The sequence below is a fragment of the Dicentrarchus labrax genome, unplaced genomic scaffold (genome assembly GCF_905237075.1).
Source record: "Dicentrarchus labrax unplaced genomic scaffold, dlabrax2021, whole genome shotgun sequence".
NCBI classification, from domain to species: domain Eukaryota; kingdom Metazoa; phylum Chordata; class Actinopteri; family Moronidae; genus Dicentrarchus; species Dicentrarchus labrax.
In genome coordinates this window covers 8,938,808-8,956,498 of record NW_026136712.1, presented here as the reverse complement: position 1 = coordinate 8,956,498, position 17,691 = coordinate 8,938,808, and the positions used below count along the sequence as shown (strand labels likewise).

At 39.2% G+C, this 17,691-nt stretch overlaps 3 protein-coding genes across 7 annotated transcripts; 2 read left to right on the top strand and 1 right to left on the bottom strand.

Annotated features, from left to right (window-relative positions):
• Window positions 1-357: 357 nt before the first annotated feature.
• On the bottom strand, window positions 358-11,167 carry eif2ak1 (eukaryotic translation initiation factor 2-alpha kinase 1). Of its 2 annotated transcripts, none has more exons than XM_051417752.1 (15): window positions 10,794-11,167; window positions 8,304-8,471; window positions 8,026-8,162; window positions 7,477-7,520; window positions 7,229-7,328; window positions 7,046-7,126; window positions 6,829-6,922; window positions 6,621-6,669; window positions 5,813-6,167; window positions 5,538-5,646; window positions 5,281-5,387; window positions 1,612-1,726; window positions 1,440-1,519; window positions 1,047-1,280; window positions 358-786 (listed from the first exon to the last, which is right to left on the bottom strand). In XM_051417752.1, the coding sequence occupies exons 1-15, from the start codon at window positions 10,957-10,959 to the stop codon at window positions 661-663; spliced, it is 1,965 nt and encodes a 654-aa protein (XP_051273712.1). In that variant the 5' UTR covers window positions 10,960-11,167; the 3' UTR covers window positions 358-660. The 2 variants fall into 2 exon arrangements, with proteins under 2 accessions (XP_051273712.1, XP_051273713.1); XM_051417753.1 differs by lacking the exon at window positions 10,794-11,167 and adding an exon at window positions 8,812-9,038.
• On the top strand, window positions 2,091-5,279 carry LOC127373349 (ankyrin repeat domain-containing protein 61). 4 transcript variants are annotated; one of them, XM_051417761.1, is made up of 5 exons: window positions 2,091-2,647; window positions 2,986-3,080; window positions 3,385-3,556; window positions 3,701-3,892; window positions 4,588-5,279. In XM_051417761.1, the coding sequence occupies exons 1-5, from the start codon at window positions 2,465-2,467 to the stop codon at window positions 5,209-5,211; spliced, it is 1,266 nt and encodes a 421-aa protein (XP_051273721.1). In that variant the 5' UTR covers window positions 2,091-2,464; the 3' UTR covers window positions 5,212-5,279. The 4 variants fall into 4 exon arrangements, with proteins under 4 accessions (XP_051273721.1, XP_051273720.1, XP_051273723.1 ...); XM_051417760.1 differs by having other exon boundaries at window positions 3,701-3,901; XM_051417763.1 differs by having other exon boundaries at window positions 2,093-2,647; window positions 3,701-3,851; window positions 4,588-4,735.
• Window positions 11,168-11,587: 420 nt separating the features above from the next.
• Window positions 11,588-17,338, top strand: pms2 (PMS1 homolog 2, mismatch repair system component). The gene is made up of 15 exons (XM_051417747.1): window positions 11,588-11,793; window positions 12,246-12,388; window positions 12,553-12,639; window positions 12,728-12,830; window positions 12,926-13,109; window positions 13,702-13,869; window positions 14,140-14,237; window positions 14,346-14,445; window positions 14,798-14,882; window positions 14,969-15,121; window positions 15,218-16,061; window positions 16,147-16,314; window positions 16,409-16,509; window positions 16,617-16,786; window positions 16,897-17,338. The coding sequence occupies exons 1-15, from the start codon at window positions 11,780-11,782 to the stop codon at window positions 17,038-17,040; spliced, it is 2,562 nt and encodes an 853-aa protein (XP_051273707.1). The 5' UTR covers window positions 11,588-11,779; the 3' UTR covers window positions 17,041-17,338.
• Window positions 17,339-17,691: the final 353 nt, after the last annotated feature.

Genomic DNA, 17,691 nt, shown 5'->3' with positions numbered 1-17,691 from the left:
TTTCTAAATAGATACCCACTGTATTTCCACACTTAAAGGTTCTCATAATATATGAGAGTGACCAGTAACTCAACCTTTAAATCACCGTCCATACACAGAAATAAATGTACCACTGTCCCCATAAAAACAAAATTGGAAGGATTATTGTGTCCAAAATTGCTTTTCAATTTTCTGACAATGGGCAGCTTCTTCTTCTGGATCAAGAAGCTGTACAAAACTCATAATAAATACTCAAGTCTTCTTATAGGTCACTTTTTCAATTTGTTATAAGTGTAATACTTTGAAAGCAACATCTCAAATGATGAATAATCACATATTGCTTTTTAGAAACACACAAGACATAGAAGAAATAGGAGGTAGTAGTAATAATAGGATTTATTGAACAACTGAATGAAGATAAATAATTGCACCCTTACATCCAGGTGTACAGGACACACTGAAATGCTTATACACACACACACACACACACACACACACACACACACACACACACACACACACACACACACACACACACACACACACACACACACACACACACTCTCTCTCTCTCTCTCTCTCTCTCTCTCTCCCACTTGTACCAAGTCACCAAAGCATAGTACAGCAGTAGTTGAATTCATCAAGTTTTGACAGTCTGAAGTATTTTGAGATTTTTAAGGCTCAGGTCTCGTCCGACTCAGGGAAATGAACTGTCACTTGTGAGCTCTGAAGCAGACTGATCTGTCTCCTCAACTGTATGAGCTCTTCCTCCTGCTCTTCAACCCTTCTCTGCAAACTATGGATCACCTGAGAGGGAACAAAAAAGTAAAGACAATTATGATTATTATTATGAGGAACTTTAATGCAAGAAAGCTAGCCACACATATAGTAAAACAAAAGCTGTACATTATACATAATCCTAAAATGAATTCACATTTGTTTACAAACAGTTACATAGACATAGTATTTAGATTAAGATTTAAGATTTAGATTTTTTAACAGCACAAAAAAGACATTGGGGGCTAACTATTTTTAGAGCCAAAACATATCCATATATTCCCACATACTATGTCTTTACTGCAGAAGAGTTCACTCTGCAGAAGCTGGCTGGCCGTGGGTCGAACACCTGGTTCTGTACTCGTCAGCTGCGTGATGTACTTCGTCAGGACCGGCCATCTCTGGCTGAACGAGTCAGGAATTTTCCCCTCTCTTAGGTCTTCAAGGGTCCGGATCCGCTCCATCTCTGTCCCAAAGGGCTGAAATAGCTCGAAAGCCAGCACTCCAATGCTGTACATGTCTGACTGTGAGAGCAACAACAATACAAATAAAGTTTAGACTGAAAGTCATAAAGGAGATGACAGTTGTGAAAGTTGATAAAGTATATAGCACAATAATATGTCGTGTTACATTGAAAAAATGTCGGAATTAATCAAAATGAATTTAATTTACTATGTGTTTACCTTTGAATCATAATGCGAGCCCATTAGTTGTTCTGGTGCAGCATATACAAAAGTACCAACACCTGTAGTATGTGAGGAATCTGAAAAAATACACCAGAAATGTGACTTTAAAGCAAACAGCACCATCTACTGGTGATGCTGTGTAGTACTGTGTCTTAAGGTATAGTATTACCACTGCTGCCAGAGGTGCTGCTTTTATGCCCATCCATTAATATATCTCTGCATGCCAAACCAAAGTCCCCAATCCGAACATGGCAGTCCTGACCGTGGAGGAAAATGTTCCTTGGCTGTGGAAGAAATATTACAATTAAATCAAATGAAAGATATTACAATTAGTTCCATATGTCTCTGGATGTGAAGATGCAGATGTCTATGGTTTGTGCATGTGAGATAAAGGTGTTGTTATTTATTCTATTTTAGAACATATTTTCCCCATAAAGAAGGCTCTGAAGATGGATTCTGCATGACTGTCATGTACATACTGGATGAAGACATAAAAAGGTGAAATCATTCAGACAAATCACATCACATCACATCACATAAAATATTTGGAAATACTGTTTTTATTTCCTGAATTTCAAGAGATGGACTGGTAAGCATATAAGCTCTGACAAAGTTATAATTCCCTGCTTTCCTCAGGGAATAAGCAGCAGAACAACCTGTAAAGTCCTCAAACGGGTGTCACCAGTCCCCATAAGTGGCCCCCGCATGCAGCAAGAAGTTATCAGTAGCGACAGGAAGACCTTACATCAAACTTCGACACGTACCTCTCAAACCTACATGATGAAATCGGACTGACTGAAAACACCTAACACAGAAAACAAGAAGTAGCCGCGGAAACTACCAAACACAGAAAACAGAACTAGCAGATAAACATTTTTTGATTTTCCCTCCTTAGAGTGACAAATTAACTGACATGCCTCTCACAAATTTAGGCTTGCAACCGGAAACCAGAATAACAGCTTTCAACCACCACACATCTTGTGAAGGACTAAACACAGACAGTGAAGCTGCGATGACTGGTCATGTTGGAGGAGAGCAAGGAACGTCAGGATATGAGTGATAACATTAACAAGTTTCACAACAATGAATTCTACTCTGCAATTATGGATGAAGACTCGGAACGCATAGAAGACATGTCAAAAAAGTATGGCAGCAATTTCCTCATCAAGATACAAAACGGTGCACCTGGAAAAGTTTCGTGGAAGGTAAATGCATCAATGTTGGCTGTATTTTAAAAATTACTTCTGAGAACTGGAAGATGTTAAATATAAGTTTAATTATAATTCATAAAGTATTTCTGATTCCGACTGCATAAAAATTGCCACATAGACAGAACCATAGCATCTTTTATATTAAATACTGACAGCGATAACCACAAGGAGGTCAATGATCACTCACAAATGTCACGTTTACGCTACAATATCATTAAATTTATGAAGATAAAAAAGACTTTTAAATGAAGTACTTCTTGGGGTGTTAGACTGAAAAATATTTGTGTTTTACAGTGCTCGAGTTTGTCTTGTCTTGTCTTGTCATGCCTTAGGGTCTTGCTATCCTCCCCCTTCACCTTGCTGCCTCTTTCAGAAGAGTAAAGAGCATGCAGAGCCTGCTGTCAGCAGGGGCAGACCCTGAAATGAGGTCTGCACAAACACACATACACACGGACAGGCATACAAACATACACACCAACACCAAACATCAATGCAGTGTTACATGAGGTTGTTTTTTCTCATGGCATAAGGGGTTTTTGAGACTTTTGTTTTTAGCTGAGTTGATTTAGTTTATTTCCTAAAATTAAGAAGATCACATATCCAGCTTATTTCATTTTTGGTACCTTGACGACTTCCTGTTTCCACTATAAAGTGACAGCCAGTGAAACACCCTGCACATCGCTGGTTTAACTCTACTTGCACCAGTTTCACTTTTTATGCTTCTATCACAGGAACCGGCTCGGTCAGACCACTCTGCACTTGGTGATAACCGGTTGGCCAAGCAGCCTGGCTGCTTGGCCAAAACCAAGTTGCAAGGTGAAGACTGCTGTGAGCGGCGTGTGCAGGCAGGCAGAGGCCTGTCTGCGGCTCCTCTGTGAGCACGGTGTTAACGTCAATGCAGAGGTGAAAAGTTTTTCATGTAGCAAATCAATGTTTGACTTATTTACAGCTCCTATCTATGAAAAGAAAAGAGTAATGAGTAATTTGTGATGTTTAAATCCAAAATATTTTTTGTAATTCCTCTTCCTTCTTGCGGTTTCTCACTAGGTGGAGGGAGAGAGTCACCAGACAGCTCTCCACCTATCGGTACGCTATGCAGCTCTGTCTGCCATCCATATTCTGGCCCGCTATGGTGCTGATGTTAATGCTGTGGACAGCAGTGGGATGACGCCCCTGCATATGGCCGCTGGGATCCTCCGTAAGGACATTATAGCCAGTTTGATCAAGGAGGGAGCAGATGTCAGTATGGTTTGTGCTATTCCTCTGTGGTTGTTTTTTTTTGCTGTGTTTTTTTCTGACTTAAACTGTCACAATAAATCACAAAAGAGAAACACAGAGGACCTTCCACAGCACTTATTTTGACATCTACTTAGCTTTGCACAGCTGTAATTAATCACAAATAACGACTATATTCCACAGTTTACTGGGATACCTGAGCCAGCGTTATTTATATTAACACCTGTACTTTTCCTGCTACGCTAAGTCAAAATGTCTGTAATGAAAAAAAATAAAGTAAAAAAAAAGAATACTGAATTCATGAAATGTGTCCAGCCCACAAACAAAGAATACGGCTTATTTGAGCCCTTATGCCATCAAGTAAATCCCCCGCGGTGTAGGTCACAATAACATATTGCAACTACATTAACTAGAATATTTTAGATTTTGTACCTTTTACAGAGTTCAATTGTTCTTTATTTTCTGATTCACTGATGATAACTGATCATATCTTAATTGGATTTAAATGTTGTTACCCACAGAAAATGCAAAAAATCTTAATTCATATGCAAATATTGCTGTGCAAAGCAATTCTTCAGTGTCACCTAGCAATTTCCCTTTGCCCTCACTTTACTGGCCTTTCAGTGCTCTTAATCCTGTTTAAATATTTGCATTAGGTTCTACATCTGTCCTACATTAAATTCTTGACTATTTTCAAGGAGGTGAAGCAGTCTGGGAACACTCCTCTTCACCTCGCTGCCGTGGCGATGACTATGAAGACCACTAAAACCCTGGAGGACAACACATGCTGCATTTCTGAGCTGCTCGAGCAGAGGGCGACGGCCAATGCAGTGAACAAAGCTGGACTGACACCTTTACAGGAAGGGTGCAGCATGGGCAACAAGGAGCTGGTGGACGTACTGCTCAGGTATGGAGCCGACATAAATAAGCTGAGCAAAGCGGGAGAGAACTGTTTGTTCCTGTTCCTGAACCACAGGCCTAATGTAAGCAACAGATCTCTGCTGGTGAAACTCATCAGTCTGACCTCTCCGCTCACTGTGTACAACCAGAAAGGCCATCTGCCTTCAACCTTGATGCTTCCATGTTTCTTCAAACAGAGAGACCAGCTACTAAACCTCATTCAGCAGCCAAGGAGGCTTCAGGATATTTGCAAGCGTGAAATTTATCTAAAACATGTCCAAGACAAGAGAAAACAGCTGATAAAAATCCTTCCTGAGAGGCTATATGACTTTGTATTCAACTACTGGGAGAATTTAAAAATTTCCTTTGAGACAGATGAACTAGACTCTATCAATAACGTATATGATATTGCTCCTATTTAACACCTGTGCGTCACTGCAAACTGCATGTGACCCTTCTCTGATCAAATAAAATCTATCGAAGCAGCTTACCTTCAGGTCTCTGTGCATGATTCCCCTGGAGTGGATGTACTCCACCCCTTCAAGGATATTTCTCAGCAGGCTGAGTGTGTGTTCAGTATGAACACATCCATATGGACCTGGAAATACAAATGTATGATATATTTATTTTCTAAAACTGTATTTTATATCTCAGAAGAGATGTGAAAGAAATGAAATAATTATGCAATGGACCAATCTGTAATGGACCCATATAATACTGTAAAGTAATGCATGTATCAAACAGTTACCTTTTGAGGTCTGTTCTTCTTTGGGCTTGGTGTTCCTGTCAGAGATCCAGTCCTTCAGTGAGCGCTCACACAGCTGCATCTGGATGTAGAGCATCAGGTGGAACTGTACCTGCAAATACAACCAAACCGTAAATAAAAACTTTACATTGTTTTTGGTCTACATTTCACTGTACATCATTTTAACACAAAAATCACATCATTTACTTTCAGTAATCAATCAATATTTATCTTTGTAATATTTTGACTGGTCACTCAAAGCCTCTTTAGGCATCTACCTCTTTGAGAGGCTTTGTTGTGCGAATGTCAGTCCACCCCTGACATTCCTTGTCGATGCAGGAGTTGTTGTTCAGTTCAATACTACTCCTGCTGGATTCCTCCTCTAACAGTGCCGAACTGTCCCAGCCCGTGGCAGGACATTTGGAGCCCTTTATGAGCTCTCGCTGTCCCAGGAAGACACAGGGGACGTAGTTCTCTGGGATGCGACGCATTGTCTTGGGACACACCACCTGGCCCTTCTCTTGGGTTGGGACTAAAGCTCTGACTTTTGCACTTGAGGCAGTATCTGTCGGTGCTTGACTGAGGCTTTGAAAAACTATTGAGGAGCTGCTGCTGTCAGGGCTCTTATCAGAACTGCGAATGAAAGAGTTGAGACAGATTAAATAATGACTATTGCTACATCTACATGCCCTGAGATAAATAATGTAGCATAAACAGTGTTTGAAATATATATTTGATTTGCCAAGAATAACTTCTACCAGTTAAAAATAACTAAAAATAATACATTCTTAGCAGAAAGATGTAACCTTACCCACTCATAATGCTATTTATATAGAATCAGTAATTAAGTTAAGTGGTTAATCACAAGAAAAATAAGTTTTAAGTCCATAATTCATCCAAAGTAGTCGACCACAAAGTAAAAATGTTACAACAGTATCAATAATAAACCCTAATAAATAATATTTAATGAATAATACTAGCAAATTACAATTAGTTCTGTAATTGCTTAATATGTTGATTATATTCTTGAAAAAATTGTGAGAAATGTCAACAACAATTATTGTAAGATCAGTTATTGGATCCTACCTGTCTTGCTGTCCAGGTGATTCCAGTGCAGGCAGGAGAGACTCAGGATCTGCAACACAGATGTGTTTCACATAAGCTCTTATGATAGGAACAGTCAGTGTAATTGTTCATAGTGCGGTTTGGTATGACCAGATATTTGTAGCACTTTACTCATTTACAATCCACTCAGACCAACAAACTTGTCCCAGGACAGCAGTCAAATACTCACGTGTCGCAGGCTGAACATGTTCCATCCATGCAGTGTGATAACCGACAACATTTACATGCTGCAGGCTGGACAGCACTTTGACTTCTCTGAGGACCTGGAGCCAAAAACAAAATCCAATCATTAGTCTATTATCTGTATATCTATCTCTGTATATATATCTATCTATCTCTGTATTTGGGCATAAAAAGGCTCTGCTGAAAAAACACTAATGGCATACCTTCATGCAGTCATCCTTGGAGACTTTTTTGATGAGAATTTTCTTTACAGCGTAATGTTGTCCGTCCAGTTTGTTCATAACCTACAAGATGATGTCGTAGATGTCATGAATATGTCGATCAGCTCAACTCGTGCTCCTCTTGAGAGGAGTTTGTTAAAATAGAAGTAGTATGGAGAAAAATACCTTATGCACATTTCCATATGATCCTTTTCCAAGTCTACATATTTCTTCAAATTCACTAAGATACCGGGATGTCTGCGCTTGAAACAGTCCCTCCTTTGGTCTGTGAGAAACACAAAATTAAAATTATGTTCCTCTATGTATTTGTACAAGTACCCCAAGCGTAATAATAATAATAATAATAATTATAATAGTAATAATAGAAATAATAATAATAATAATAACAAATATTCCTCTGAAGTGCAACCTACCTTACTGCAGGATTGTGTGTGTTTGTGCCGGAACGTTGTTGGCCCTGCAATATGAAAAGAAGATTACCAAAGTAACAATTAACATGTGATTGTACCTGTAAGTAAACAGTTGAAGCACTTCCCAGTTTACAAAAGTCTAATCTAAGTTTGCTGCTTTGATGACTACCTTTACTGACAATGTCAATTATCTTTATATTGCGTTATTTTTATCTGTCTTTTATACAAAAGATATATTTATCGCATTTTTCTTACTTGTATTATATACAAAAGTTCTTTTACATAGGCATCTAAAATTGTGCAATATATATTATCTACGGGTTTTTTTTATAGAAATGTTTTATATAAATGTTTTATATCTGCATATCTATTTCCTGTTGTGCTATGTGCCATTGCAACGTAATTTCATTTTGGTGCAAATCCACATGACAAATAAAGTCTGTCTAAGTCTAAGTCTATTACACCAAGTAGAAACACTGACTTTACATAATTTGTTAAAAATAACTACAAAAAAAGACACCTAGTAGACATATTGGTGATTAGTCCAGTTACCTGTGGATACAGCGAGGAGCTGGCAGCATGAAGCAACTCAGTGAAGGCCCGGTTGTGCTGCAGTCTGATGGTGCTGAACTCATCACTTATGGCCAAAGGTGAGAGGAGGTTCATGGCAGCTAAACGCTGGCCAATGACTGTCAACGACAAAATTATTTGTAACTAAATATGAACTTAATTACAAACAATAAATGTCAAAGTACTATATGTATAGACAGAACGCGCTTCTACAGTTTTAAAACGAGCTTTTAATACCTTTACATAATCTCAGTACATACCTTTAAACAGCATGCGTGAGCGTGCTGGATTGCTCTCATAAACGAAGCATAGGTGCTCCAGTAGAGACCCCAGGAGAAGGTGGTTGGGGATTGCTGAAGCAAACTCCTGGATGGACAGGTAATGTCTACCAGCCATCAACACCTCGCGGTTATCATCCGTGTCAGAAGCTGAGCACGAAAAATAAAAATATATATATAAGAAATAGGAAACAGTGGATAGAGTAATTTTTCCTAATAAATATTCTTTATTGAACTACCGCAAATTATACTTGCGGTGTATCATTGTGTCAGTACTCATTTTCATCTATATAAAACAAAAATATAGTCACTTACATTACTATATAGATAAAATAAAAGATACAGGGTTGTATTTGAGAGTTTGACAGTATCAGATTGCATCGTTTGTTACAAAGTGCTCAAACATGTAACACAAAATAACAATTCAGATTATATTTGACTTTGTTGCACATACACATATAACCACCACATATATTCTCTTTTGTCTTACCTTCTTCAATAACTTTTGCTATCATTTCAACAATGTTTTTGTCTCCTAGGTCCATTTTTCTGTATAGAAAAACCTTTGGTCCAATATTAAGCACTCAGAACTGCACTAATGATTATCCTTTTCGTATCCATTTCAAAAAATTGAGATCATCTTGTTTATACATAAGGGGGCGTGCACAGCAGTAATGCTTATCTGCCTGTTCCAGTGGACACCAGCCCCCTCCACCTAACTGTACTCACAGGACCAAGCTCATCACTATGCCAGAATGGAAAGGAGGGGCTGTTCCTTCCAGCAAAGTCATCTGACAATTTACTTTCATTTCATCATACAAGAGGAGGTGTGGAGGGGCAAGTCTTGACTAGTTTTGAAGTATAAATGTTTTGCTGAACTAAGATTTGACTTGATATTACATCCTGATGATGTCACTAGACCCATATAAACGAAATTGTCACCAAAAGTTTGTATAATATCTTACACATTAAGGTCAATTTACTTGTCATGGAGAGTACTACCCAGCCTGTGAAAACAGCAGTATAAATGTATCTGTGACACCGGAGGGAGATTTCTAAAGTCTGACAAAATAACCCTTATGATGTCATCAGGGTAAACCTGAGTCCGGCTTGTGGTTTTAAACACTTTCCACAAACAGGGTGAGGAAGGATGGAAAGATGCTGTTAAGTTGCATTATAGGAAATGTAGGATCCACCAATTTTGAACCTAAACTCCTACTAGGAAAAAAAAGCCTGTATATCCATGCATCTGTTGCTTCGATTTGACCTTCTATTTTTAGTCTGCCGCACAAACGTTTTTCTACTTTATGTATGTGAAGTATCAAATTGCTGGAGTGGCCCTTGAAGCCTGTTCATTAGGGTTGGACTGTACAGAAAGAGATGGCACATTACCCATAAGACCTTCTTCTAATGTTGATTAATACCACAATATCAACACACTGATTAATACAACAATATATCAATATACTGTGGTACATATTTCAATGGAAAGAAAAAACATGTCAGGTTGTGTAGTTGTGCATTAACATTAGACAGCAACAGTTCTGGGTGACATCTACTTGCATTGTAAACAACTAATTAATAATTTCTCTTCATGCAATAGAAAACAGGACTGGACTAGGCCTGAGATATAAAACAACAGCAATATGTATCAATAATAAACCTTCATACATAGCAATATGACAATTTTCCAATGAATATCAACAGTTTTACACAAACCGCCATTAAAGCACATAATGAATACCCATGTCAGATATTCAGCCATTGTTTTTCTGATGTAAGGATCAAAGTTGAGGAAAAGACACTATACTAAAACAGGATTACACTAAAATCTACAAGTGCCTCAACAATGACTGTGCTAGAGGATAAATAATATAAACTAAGACAACTGGAATAAAATGTCTACTGGATAAACTTCATCTCACTATAGAGATTCTGAATGGAGGACGACTGGTGGATGCTGGTTACTGCCCAAAAATCTGAGTTATGGATGAGTTTGATTAAATGCATGTTGTTTGGGTTTGGACCGAAATGAACGCCAACTCTGCTTTTTATTAACTGCAAACTATTTAATAATGTTTTATTATTAAACCATTTAAGAAAATGGACATAGGCGCATACTGAAGCATTAGTTAACTTGTTATTGCATTTCGAAAAGCTGAGGATATAGTAGCTTTACCCATTTACCTGCTGTTGTACCTGCACAAACTAAGTAAATACTGAAAGGAAATGAATGATATCTGTAGAGTAATGGTAGGGTGACACTTTTACTACAGTTAAGGGGGGGGTATGTTGTTCACATGGCCTATTGTTCCTTAACTACGCCGCTGGCTGTTTATATGTTTACAAAGTCTTACGACTCATAATCGGACGTTTTATTTTGGCATTATTACTGTGTCAGGTATTATGGGATAACCTAACCCAACTCATTACAGATCAGTAAAGGAAGCAACAAGAAGAAAAGCTGCTTACTGTCAAACTGCACTTCCTCGTCCTCTTCGCTTGCCAGACTTAACAGGCTGACGTTACTGTCGACCTCGGGTCTCTTGATGGGTTTGATGTTGTGGTGGACCAAGAGGTTGCTACCAGAACCTTCCTCCGACCGCAGCAGCCCATTGGTGGACGTTGAACTGTACATTGTTGGGTGTTCAAAAATGATGAGCAGTCAAAACAAAGTACTTATTTTTTTTTTAAAACGCTGCCCGATACGCAACAGCTACCCCATATCAGCTGTAAGATCCGTCGGACTACTCTTTAAATCCTGGCTGCTCATATGTTTACATGCTTACAATTGTCTGACAAGCTACATATGGTCGGTCTTGTCAACGGGCGGCCATGTTTCCCCCCGAGGGACCGTCTGACAATGTCCGTACTTTAGTTACAACAAGAAGAACTGATTAAAATAAATAAATCATCAAAACCAGGATAAAATAAGTGTATTTGCTGTGTTATAATATACATATAATTGTACAGCTTCAACCTATTTAAAATAACCCTGAAACAAAAATATATTTATTCGTTTGTTACAATATGAGATAATTGCACATGCGCCCTAACATCTCGACATCTCGTGGGCTGGATGATGAAACGCTACAAAGTTTGAGGACTTATTTATGCACTTATATTGTTCGACACTAATATCACTCTACTCATTTTGTGTTCGTTTTGTGAGTTTGCTTTGTTCACACACTTAACATTTTATATTATTACTTTTAATAGTCAAAATGCGCAGTTTGTGCGCATGGGTGACGCTCGCGGACCATCTGCGCACTCGCGCGGTACATCTTCACTGTTGTGTTTACATGATGTCGTGAAGTCGGTAGCACGCTGACACTGTGTCACCACCAGTGAAAACAAAGTAGCTCCATTTGTTTAACAATGGCGACTAATTAACGGGTGTCTCTTCCTTCCACTGTTTCAGAGTCAGAAACCTCCTGAAAGCCTTTTACTCTTTGAACATGTCTGATGCGTGGTAAGTTAGCTACCGGAGTTATTTCTTTATTTAACTTGCCTGCAGATATTTTCGGTTTTACGCCATGCAAATAAAACGTGTTACATTTGAGACCCTTCCGTCTTCATGTAGATTAACTTGAACCTCACTTAACTGGGTAATCTGCAAGTTCATGTGTATTATGTAGCCTAAATAACATTTAAAGATACACATGTTCGTTATAATAGAGGCAATTTATAATATAGTATAAGTATAACCTCCAATTAATATTTATTTATTTAGCAAGACATCATTTGTTATAATTAAATCAGCTGGAATCCCCACAATCACCCTGTATTCATCACAGATCAGATGGTTGAAGGAGCTTTGATTTTTTCCCCCTACCTCTCTGTACATGTAATAAGTCTGTTGCTGCAATATAAATTCAGCAGAAGGTAGAAATATACATCACTGAGTACTGGTTTTCTTCTCAGCAGCTCTGAACCTGCCAGAGCCATCAAGGCCATTGACAAGCACTCAGTACATCAGATCTGCTCAGGACAGGTGGTGCTGACTTTGGCTACGGCTGTCAAAGAGCTGGTGGAAAACAGCATAGACGCAGGGGCCACCAACATTGGTAAGTATTGATGCACACAGTGTAATACTGGGGGTTTGATAGCCCTCCACAAGAGCCTGGCTACAGTTGTGAATGCTGACAGATGCTCATGTGTTACAGTCCAGTACAGTTGGTCTGAAACTGCAGTGTCATGTTTTGAGTTCAGTATCACATCGTTGTTCCAGATGTCAGACTGAAGGAGTGTGGAGCTGAACTAGTGGAGGTGTCTGACAATGGCAAAGGAGTAGAAGAAGCCAACTTTGAAGGACTGAGTAAGTGTCAGTTATTTATCTTTACCCAGTTAGTCCAAGTCTAATTAACTTTTTTGGTGAAGTGAAATTTCTTCTGTTTCTTCCGCAGCATTAAAGCATCACACTTCAAAGCTGAGGGACTTTTCTGATCTCATCCATGTGGAAACATTTGGCTTCAGAGGTGAAGCCCTCAGCTCTTTATGTGCTCTGAGGTAAACCCTTAAACAGCCACATTCATTCAGCACATAAACCTACGTCACCTCTCACCTCATCAGCTAAGATTCCCCTCCCTCCTTCCTGCTCCCAGTAATCTGAGTGTAGTGACGTGCCATGAGTCCAGTCAGGTCGGGACCAAGCTGGTGTTTGACCACAAAGGGCACCTAGTGCAGCAGTCACCCCATCCCCGGCAGCAAGGCTCCACAGTCAGCCTGCAGCAACTCTTCTACACCCTGCCTGTTCGACACAAGGAGTTCCAACGCAATATCAAGAAGGTCAGTCATTAATGGATCATTCTTTCTCTATGTTTCTGTACACTTGTACACTATTTAACTACAAATGACATCTTACGAAACTTAACAGTCTGTCCTACATTCTCAGCAGCATTGATTTCAATTCATGTTACATATAATTGTTTTGCATGACTTTACACTTACTTAGTGGTTTAGCAATACATAACAGTGAACATTTAGTTGATAATTATTTTGGAAAGTTACTTTGTCATTACATGCAAACGGAGAAGTGGTGGTGCATTCATTATCTGATGGGTCCTTGACCATCTTAAGGAAGGAAACAATCAATGCTCTTCAAACATTTGACATTTGATTTTCATCCATGAATGGATCCCAGTAGAGGCCAGGAGGAAAGGAAAAACACATAAATTAATGTAAAAATGAAGTGTAACACAGGACAAGGATATAGGAAAGCACAATGTGAACGCAGCGAGAGTGACATATTTAACATAGCATGAATATTAAAACAAAATCTAAAGTAAAACGCTTCTTTTTTTGTTGTATCTTAGAATTTATTTGTCTACCTGTGACATTCATCTTTAATCCAAAATGTTTGATTGTTTTGTATTTTCAGGAGTATGCCAAAATGATACATATTCTGCAGTCTTACTGTGTCATCTCTACTGGAGTGCGTATTACCTGCTCCAACCAAAATGGGCAGGGAAAGCGCAGCACGGTCCTCAGCACCAGCGGCAGCCAGTGTATGAGAGACAACATAGGGGCCATATTTGGACCAAAACAGGTTGAAACATTTTTCTTGACTGTACTGTTTATTAGCAATCTGCAGAAGGCGTCAGTGACTGTATGACTGTTGTGGGACAATGGTCTCAACTCTGCTGCCTTAAACTAAATTAAACCCTTTTCTTCTGTCTTAAAACAAAATCCAAGAGTTGAGGAATCTCCCCAACTCTTAGAGTAACTGTGTAATTCTTCAGTTAAAGAAAAATATGCCAACTTTTCCTTATTTGGTTTGCTAAATATTTAATTTCATTGTCTGTTGTGTGTTCTGCAGATACAGAGTCTTCTGCCTTTTCAGCAAGTGTCCCCCACAGAAAATGTTATTGAAGAATATGGACTCAAAGATGCAGATCTACCCAAACAGCTGTTTTCGTGAGTGTCACCATGTCACTGTCACTGTATGGAAGTCCAATGTATGTATGTCTTCTCTTCAAACAAAGCAGTGTTGTTGTTGTTTTTTAATAAAAACTGTTTTGGCAGCATCACAGGGTTTGTGTCACGAGGAGACCATGGTGTTGGGAGAAGTGCCACAGACAGGCAGTTCTTTTTCATTAACAACCGGCCTTGTGATCCCCTTAAGGTAACTCATGCTCAGCTTAAGTCCCCCTGTTTAGCATTTATAAACAGTATATACTTAATTATAGTTTATAACACTTATATTATCTACTTGTAAGCGGATGTAGGGACATTTTTAAGTCTTTATATGGACATATGCTATGTAATTACAACAGTCATTCTAGCCTCTACTTCTAGGTGCCCACAGGAGGAGTTATAGTTGCTGAAAACTACATTAATAAACATATCTGCTTTCAGCTTCAGCCTCATGAACCATTTATTAAATGTTTATATACTGTTAATGAATGCTAAATAGGGGGATTTAAATTAAAGTATTACAGTTTCCCACCTAATCTCTGGTTATTCCCAATTTGCAGGTGACCAAACTTGTGAACGAAGTGTATCATATGTACAACAGACATCAATATCCATTTGTTGCCTTGAACATAGCCGTTGCTTCTGGTAAGCAAATTGCTGAATCGAAGTTATTTGAGAAGCACAACGCTGATTTTCTGTTCTACATGAGCGATTTTGTGGTGTTATTTCAGAGTGTGTGGATGTGAACGTCACCCCAGACAAACGCCAGATTTTTCTTCAAGAGGAGAAACTCTTATTGGCTATTCTGAAGACGTCTCTTATCAACATGTATGAGGCTGGAGTCAATAAGATCAGCCTGAACTACACACCCATACCCAGCACCAGTAAGAACTAATCATTACATATAGCCTGCATATCAACACATAAGATGTATATATTGATATTATAGTCACTGCTTTTATTCTGTCACTTGTCTCTAGATACAACAGCAACTGAAATCTGTCAGGTTTTCTCATCTAATGAGAACAAGGCAGAACCCGGAGAGGAACCCGTCACTCAGAGGCCAAAGTCGTCACTAAACCTGGCCGGCCTAAAAGCTGCTTATTCAAGTCATCAGAGCTCCAATTCAAGTGTGGCAAAAGCTGCCAACAGTGGCCCAACACAGAAAACACTGCAGTCTTTTTTTAAAGGCAATGTCAAACCTCCTTCCTGCACCCTGAGTGGGAAATCTCCTTTGAAACCCACAAGAGATCTAGCTAAATGCTCCCCGGTGGGAAAGTCAGTGCTGGATGGGTTCAGGTATGGAGCAACATTCAGTGATACAGACTCTGAAAAAGACAGCGCTGTGTCCGGTTGTGACGTTACCATGGCAACACCAGATATTCAGTTCAGAACACCTGAACCAGACACCGACAGACCCGCTGTGAAAGATGAAACATTCGAAGAAACGTCTGACCATAGTCACGCTGTTCCTGAAGACCCAGAGTTACAGACTGAGCCGCACGCCTCCAGCGAGGACTGTACTGTGAGTCCGGATGCCAAGAGGGCCAGGTCAGAGAAACTTAAGTTCCCTACAGAACAGAAATCCAACACTTTTTCACACTGTTTTGAGAAATCTTCCTCAACGGTGGATGCTCCAGTCTGCCTACAGAGGAGGACGGTGCCTCTCCAGTTCTCTTTACAAGAGCTGGCAGGGAAGGTGAAGAGGTTAGAGGACCAGCGGAAACAGAAGGCCGATGACAGTCTGCGTTATCGGCGCTTCAGGGCCAAGATCAATCCTGGAGAAAACCAGAGTGCAGAGGAAGAGCTCAAGAAAGAGATCAGGTAGGATTTTCCTCCTGTAACTGAACTTGCCAATATTGTCATGTAATTTCCACAACAGTAAATGATCTTTATTATCTTCCTACAGTAAGGATATGTTCAAACAAATGGAGATCATTGGTCAGTTTAACCTGGGCTTCATTATCACCAAACTCAACTCAGACATCTTTATGATCGACCAGCACGCCACAGACGAGAAATACAACTTTGAGATGCTGCAGCAGCACACTGTGCTCCAAGGACAGAAACTCATAGTGTATGAATCTAAATCAGCTGATACATTTTATCTTGTGTTGTTTAGAGTGATATTTCTACTGACTATTTTTGTTTTTTTTCCTTTATGTTTGCAGCCCTCAGAAGCTTCACCTCACTGCTGTCAGTGAAAATGTACTCATAGAGAACATTGAGATTTTCAGAAAGAACGGCTTTGAATTTCTTGTCAATGAGGAAGGTATGAACGTTTACTCGTTGAATAAACTAAAGATTAAACATTAGTTGATTTTATTAGCACGGTTACAAATACTTAAACCAGCTCTCTTTTTTTTATTGGGACTGCAGCTCAGGTGATGGAGAGGGTTAAGCTGGTATCTCTGCCCACCAGTAAAAACTGGACATTTGGCCCAGCCGACATTGAAGAGCTCATCTTCATGTTGAGTGACAGCCCGGGGGTCATGTGTCGACCATCCCGTGTCAGGCAGATGTTTGCCTCCCGAGCCTGTCGGAAATCTGTGAGTTTATAGTGACAATAACATATATTTAACATATTTACACAGACCAGGTTCTGGCCTTAATTAAATAACATTACTAACACACATGTCTTGTTTATGTGCATCTTCAGGTGATGATCGGCACTGCTCTGAGCGTCAGTGAGATGAAGAAGCTCCTGGTTCACATGGGGGAGATTGAGCATCCATGGAACTGTCCTCACGGCAGGCCCACCATGAGACACCTCGCCAACCTGGACATGATCTCACAAGACTGACCACATCAAGGAAGCAACCTTACTTCACACTGGCTTAATGCAACTGGAATGTGCTTTCATTACAGTTTATTTCTGTTAAAGATCACCCTTGATAATGTACCAATAGACAAGAAGAGTCCAAACCATAGATTCTGTATATTTGTATGGTCGAATGCTTGGTATTGATTGTTTAGTGTGTCTATCTTTATATCTGTTAAGATATGTTCTGATTTTATTAGTATTTTGCATCACAAAATAAATGTTTTTATATTTTAGGACCCAATTAATCGGGGGAAATAAACAAGATATACTGCAACAAGTGTTGCCACCTTCTGTTTTCTGTACTGTTAAAGATCAGATCAATATGTAAAAGTAGGCTAAAATATTAAACTATAAGTACAGGCCCTGCAATTAAAACCTTACTTAAGTAAACATAGAATTAAAAGTTAACGTACTCATTATGCAGAAAATGGACCCAGTCAGTGTTTTACTGTTATCCAACAGTAAAGAGTCCAAATCCAAAAGGGTTTTATGATATATGATGATTTTCTCAACCCATAAAGGAACACTTCATCCTTCAGGTTATCACAAAAATGAAAAGTCAAAATCACCAAATTTGGAAATACATGGATTTCACTGGACTCCAGGGTATGAAAGTCAGACAGATGTAGT